This window comes from Branchiostoma belcheri, unplaced genomic scaffold, assembly GCF_001625305.1.
Source record: "Branchiostoma belcheri isolate BF01 breed outbred unplaced genomic scaffold, Haploidv18h27 scaffold77, whole genome shotgun sequence".
NCBI lineage: Eukaryota > Metazoa > Chordata > Leptocardii > Amphioxiformes > Branchiostomatidae > Branchiostoma > Branchiostoma belcheri.
In genome coordinates this window covers 175,865-182,381 of record NW_017804431.1, presented here as the reverse complement: position 1 = coordinate 182,381, position 6,517 = coordinate 175,865, and the positions used below count along the sequence as shown (strand labels likewise).

General features: G+C 41.4%; 2 protein-coding genes across 2 annotated transcripts in view; both read left to right on the top strand.

Annotated features, from left to right (window-relative positions):
• The window catches only part of LOC109485642 (monocarboxylate transporter 13-like), a 5,944-nt gene extending 2,293 nt beyond the window's left edge, over positions 1-3,651 (top strand). The window contains exons 4-5 of the mRNA XM_019789332.1: positions 633-1,466; positions 3,360-3,651. Of these exons, the coding sequence (XP_019644891.1) occupies positions 633-1,466; positions 3,360-3,580 (1,055 nt within the window). The 3' untranslated portion in view covers positions 3,581-3,651. The remainder of the gene's footprint in view (positions 1-632; positions 1,467-3,359) is intronic.
• Positions 3,652-5,763: 2,112 nt separating this feature from the next.
• The window catches only part of LOC109485619 (protein FAM214A-like), a 29,543-nt gene continuing 28,789 nt past the window's right edge, over positions 5,764-6,517 (top strand). Inside the window, exon 1 of the mRNA XM_019789307.1 lies at positions 5,764-5,966. Within this exon, the coding sequence (XP_019644866.1) occupies positions 5,951-5,966 (16 nt within the window). The 5' untranslated portion in view covers positions 5,764-5,950. The remainder of the gene's footprint in view (positions 5,967-6,517) is intronic.

The window sequence follows — 6,517 nt, the reverse complement described above, 5'->3', positions numbered from 1 at the left end:
TCAAATGTTAGCTTAGTTTCTAGTTACATGTATATTTTGTACCTTTTTAGTCCTAGTGAATTCTTTCATCAGTGACAACTTTGGAAGGATAAGGATACTAACCTCCAAATTTTCGATGGCTATCAGTCCATCTTGTTCACGGAGTGGCCTAATCTCGCGAGAGTGTGAGACTAGGCCCGAGACTTGCATCGGTCTGTCGGGTCCCACCCCCCGCCGCCTCCCTCTGAAGTAGGGGTAAGTAGGTCTTGGGGAGCTCCCAACCTTCTGTCCGGTTCAGCTTGGCACCTTCCAACTGTATGTGCACCGCTTCCTTAATCTTCCTATGTGGGTTACGAGACTCTTGGTCTATGATTTCAATAATGTCAGAGATGGGCCTGGTAGTGGCACTCTCGCGAGATTAGGCCACTCCGTGAACAAGATGGACTGATAGCCATCGAAAATTTGGAGGTTAGTATCCTTATCCTTCCAAAGTTGTCACTGATGAAAGAATTCACTAGGAACTAAAAAGGTACAAAATATACATGTAACTAGAAACTAAGCTAACATTTCACTAGGAATTCACTAGGAACTGTATGTATACGTGACAAATGAATCTCTTCAACGATGTACCTTTTTAATTTTCATTTTGTCAGGGTTTGGAGGAAGCCTGAGTGTCACAAACATGCTGGTTTGCCTGGGCCGATACTTCACCACAAAGCGACTCCGCGCCAACAGTATCTCCACCCTGGGAGGAAGCCTGGGTTCTTTTGCGTTCCCACCTGTATTCCAACTTCTTATCGATGAATACGGAACTAAAGGGGCGCTCTTAATCGCCGGTGGATTCGCTCTTCATATCGTAGCGTTCGGAGCACTTATACGGCCGCTCTACCTCAAATCTGAAGCCAAAGTCGTCAAGCACACGAAAAAGCAATCTATCGCTTTCGACGACAACGCTATAGCTTTAGTAAAAGAGAAAGATGGACATGGTCATTGTAACTTGAGGGAACGATGCTTGTCTGTGATTGATCTAACCCTTTTGAAGCAGCCCTCCTTCTTAATATTTCTGATATCGGTTGGTTTTGTTGCGTCGAACAGACAAACCTCCAACATCTACCTCATCCCTCGTGCAAAGTTTCTCGGCGTAGACGACTATCCTGCCGCTTTCCTGATGTCGATTGTTGGCATCTTAGGCATCGTTGGCCGCGGTGTTTCCGGAGTTTTGCCCGAGTGGGAGAGGTTTCGAAGAATCGACCAGTACGGAACGGTCGCGGTTCTGATGGGGTGTGCGATGATGCTCGTTCCCTTGGCCATTTCGTACGGCAGTATGGTCACGTACAGCGTCTTCTTTGGACTGCTGTTTGGAGCGCTCATCCCACTAACCATAACCACAGCCGCAGATCTTGTTGAAGTTGAGAGACTCCCGACTGCCATGGGACTACGGATGTTCGTACAAGGGGTCGCTACGCTAGTGGGACCAACTGTTTCAGGTAAGGGCATGGACAGACCTAGGGAAAAATGTTATATATATGTTTACCGAAGGAAAACATATTGTTTTTACTCAGTTTCTTCCTCCTCTTCTGTTCCAAACACTAACCTCTGACCTGGCCAATGACATGATTTGTTGACATCTGTCACCATGGTGACTGGTGTTAGGTTACATAATGTTGCAATTTCATGGTCTGCTCTACTCCTGTCACCATATACTAGTAGTACATGTATGTGAATGTGTTTTGTAAAGTAAAAATTAACAGGGCAGACCACAGTCTGAGGGCAGATCATGTCTGAAGGTAAACATTATGCATTTGCTTTGCAAATGTTACTTCTCTAGTATGTTTCCTGTTTCAGTCTTGAAAAAAATTAGGGTTGGTTAGTGTGTGATTAACTTTTTTTGTTTCTTTTTTATTAGCAATCTCTAGTGATTCAAAACAGCCAGGTGTTTCAAGTAGCATCCACAACTTGTCAGTGACTAACAGAATCTAGTTGTCAAGTCTGAGTGTTGAGCTACAGATTGTGTACTAGTATCTTATTACCTGGATGTCTAACATTTACAGTTCAAAGTAGCCTTGAGATGCATGCCTCATGAAACGTAATGACCTCCAGTCTAATTTACTGACTTTATTGTTTTGACTTTGGAACGTTATGACAACTTTGATTTATGGACATGCTTTTGTTTTGATGCATCAGATTTAACGGTGCACACACCAGTTCTTCCGCGACAGGGGTCCAATGTAGTGCCCGGAAAAAAAGTGACGAAGGGGTTCCGATCATAATCTGCTGCAAAATGGTATTAACTACTAACATGGCTGGAAAGTGTAAGAAGTTGCGTGTTTTGGGTAAAAATTGATTTCGGGTCCGAGGCTTACTTCCGGGTGTCCTTCCGCCTCGAGCGCGGTGCTTCAGTTTGACCTAGATATGCCTTGTATGCGTTCTGGGGGTGCTGTCGCTATGCCTCGCGCGACGGGCTATTGTGATAATCTCAGTGTTAGGATTTTCTTTATACTTTTCTTAATAATACACAAGGGTTTTTTCTTTCCGACCATATAAGTCATATTGGTGGCTAAATTCTGGGTGATGGGTCTAATTCCACGTGAATTTTTGGTATAATTTTTCATCCAAAAATTCTTTTTCCCCCTAAAATTTACTAAAATGTGAGAGGTGAAAGAAATTGAAATTCTATTGTTCTCGTAGCTAGAACGATATCCTTCATTTGTAAACACAGTGTTTTGGCTTAAGAAGTATTTCTTGAAAGAGACGGTCGCTAGAGTTGAGGGTATGCAGAATCGAATTGAGACCCAAAATAAACTGGGGTGTGCCCCCTTAATTTGACTTGTCCACCTTTTGTTGCTTGACTACATGTCTATGTAATCATGGCTTGTCCTGTGTAAATGTATATATGCTGGGCCGCATTGGAAAGCAGAGAGCACTTCTACTAGCTGAATGGGCTACCCAGTCCTGTTATGATGAGGCCACACCAATTTAATTAGTTGTTTCTCAGATTTGCCCTGTCCATTTTTTCTGATTTGAAAAAAAAGAAGATTTTAGGTTCTGAATGAACTGCAAAATGCTCAATGAAAGACATATTTTGCCCTTTTCTTCCTAGTTCAAGTTTTCAATGTAACAATGCAACTTTGTTTTATTAAAAGTTCAAAATCTATTGTTTCAATTATAAACCAGCCTGGTATGTCGACTTCATGGCTCATATTGTAACATTTCCGGCTATCATGGGGTGCCTTGGCCTTTTTTTTTTCGCCCTGTCGCTCCATATTTTTTTCTGAAATATCTGTGAAACAATAGATTAAATTGGTGTGGCCTGAAATAAATAAATAACCTTCATCAAAGGATAAGAAATTAACTTTTATTTCCACCTGCTTTCTGTACAGGGGCCTTAGCTGATGCCACAGGGAGCTATGATGTCACATATCTACTTGGAGGAGCATGTGTTCTGTTTGGAGGACTGATACCGTTCTTACTGCACCTGCACATGTTCTCTCAACACAAGGACAGTGTCACAGACATAGCAGACAGGGAAGCATCAGAAGATGATGATGAACCTAGACTCTCTGAGAGACCAATGATTATCACTAAAGAAACAACGTTATGAGCTTAGGCCACAACAATTTAATTTGTTGTTTCTCGGATCATTTTTTTCTGATTTGAAAAAAAAATAGGTGGGGGGGGGTTCCCAAATCAACTGCAAAATGCTCAATGAAAGACATATTTTGGCCCCAACGGTTGCAGAAATTCCTTTTCTTTCTAGTTTTTAAAGTTTTTCAATATAACAATGCAATTTTGTTTTATTAAAAGTTCAAAATCTATTGTTTTAATTATTAACCAGCCTGGTATGTTCACTTCATGGCTCATATTGTTACATTTCTGGCTATCATGGGGTGCCTTGGCCTGTTTTTTTTTTGCCCTGTCGCTTCACATTTTTTCTGAAAAAATCTGAGAAACAACAAATTAAATTGGTCTGGCCTTACAGTGTAAGAAATACCCATCTGCAGTCTGCATTTTGCAGAGACATTTTCTCAGAGACATTTTCAATATTGCAGATGAAAAACTAAACAACCTGCAATTTTGCAGACTGAAAAAATCAGGCCAGGGTTCAATGGTGTTGATTTTAATTTTTTATACATGTGTATTGGGTTCAGGTCTATAAGTGTGTATTTGCAATTGCAGAAAGTAAAATTTTCTGAATTGCAGTAAAAATTTTGACATCGTGCAATATTGCAGAAGACTGGAAAAAAGTATTTCTACCACTGGGTACCATCTGTGATAGCACATGTATACTGACTGTGGTACATATCAAATGGGTGTGTAGATATACAAGGTAATTCAACCTAGCACGTCGGCAGAACGTACTGCGCCTGCGCAGAACCCTGTATTTTCACGGTTTTCAATGGATTTTGGTCAACGTTGCATTAGAATTTTGCCCGTTGCAGAGGATATCTTTTCCGACATAACATTTGGAAACTGCAGACGAGATGTTTTCCTTATATGCGCGAATATGACCTTATATGAGATGTTTTGCCGAAGTGCTATGTACAATACATTACGAGTTTTGCGCAGGTGCAGTACGTTCTGCCAACGTGCTATTCAACCTAGGGTTAATGGAAGATCTCATTTTTTTACAGGGAAAACTGTTAATTATTTTAACTGATTTCTTGATTTTATTACGGTGAATGGATGAACAAATAAGAAGAACTTGGCAAGAAGTTTTACAACCTAAATGAGTTGCTTAGTTTGGTTGAATTTTTTAATATAGGAGTTTGTATTTTAATGAGTACCACCCCATGACAATGGGAACTGCGGACAATATTACTTTGAGTGTAATCAAATTAGTACCAACCTGTCTTGGATTAAAAGTATCCATCTTATACGTCTGTCTTCCTGTGTGTATGTGTAACAATGATATCTTTACATAACTAAACCTACGAAAAAAAATTTGGATGCACCGGTACACCCACAGAAAAAAGGTAGTCTAAACCAGACTCCATTGCAGGCAAACTGGACCCTCTATAGCTGGCCAACTCTCCTGGCCAGCTACATTCTTTTTAGGCCGATTTCTACTATTTATTCAACCTGAAATGGAGTCTGGTGATGACTAGAAAAAAAGGGGGTGCACAGATCCAATTTTGCACCCTTATTTCGAGCCTTAAATTGTTAAACGTGACATTGTACAATCTAGAACTATATCAGCTGTCGAAATGTTTCTGGATAGAATATCTGGTCAATTTTTCTACATAAGGCCACAGCAAGTAAATTTTATGGATGACATCCTCCGCAGACTCCAAATCTAATGCGAGCGGGCGGAAAAACAAGGCGGCCCGAAAAAAACAAGGTTCCTACATTTTTTTTAATTTTTACTCAATCATTGTACAAATGGTTTTGATTCAGTGGGAACATATACACATATATACACAGCCAGCATCACATATCACTGCATCAAAGTAAGAAACAAAACATTAAATCAGAGCCTTTTCTTGTCTCTTCATAGTTATCTGCCATCCACCTTCCAGCATGGCAACAGACATCTTTGCCCATTTTCGGAGTGTCAGAAGGCAACAAAATTTCTTGTTTTTTTTTCTTCCAAAATCAGGCGAAAATTAATGCATGCGCTGATGTTATCCACAAAAATTGCTTCCTGTGACCTAAACTTCAAAACAACCGCACATTTCAAGCAAAATGCCGTTGTTTTAGAGGTTGCATCACTGTTCACGTGCACGTGAGGACCACGTGGACGATGTAAATATTTGGATCAGCTGATCGCAGGGGTCAACCTTAGGCCACGCCCCTCTTGCATACATAATTAGCCAAGATGGCAGCTGATCCACTTCTTGCATCATGACAGCGGTCAGACGTCCGTCTTCCGGAGGCGAGATCGCCTGCTTCTCGTCTTGAAGATGACACATTTCCCGTGTCAAGACGTCTAGGAAGGAACCGTCGACAATCTTGACGCAGGACAGCGCAAAGGATGAAGCCTAAAGACGGTGAGTGGAATTTTTCTGGCGAGTTTTTTTCAGGGCCGTTTTCGTTGCCCGGGCCTGCCCGGGACCCGGTAAACCAACCCGTCTGTTTTACTGATAATTTGTCGGGAAAAACCGTCTGCTTTTCCCGTTATCTGTGATCGAACATACACCCACTTTTAGTGATGTCTTAGAGGAATATCTACCTAGTTTGGGAAACGTCAGTGCTCGACGGAAGTTCGAAAATTTTGAATGTTTCCAGGGTGTTTTTTTTCACCCATCTGATTTGTTTTGGGTGTTACCAAAACCGTCGGCTATTGACATTCAAATTTTAATCGCACAAACGTCAGAAGAAAGACAACAAACTGTGAAGCCTGGACGTCACAGACCTGGTTTCATGCCGCCTTGCCTTGAAAACCTACCGGCCATGTCAGGTCAAGCGGCATTTGACGTACGCTGGACGTCTTTTTCTTTTTCTTTTTGCTCATTATAGAAAAAGACGTCCAGCGTACGTCAAATGCCGCTTGACCTGACATCTAATTTCCAGGATATTTTGAGGATGTGGGGGGGGGGGG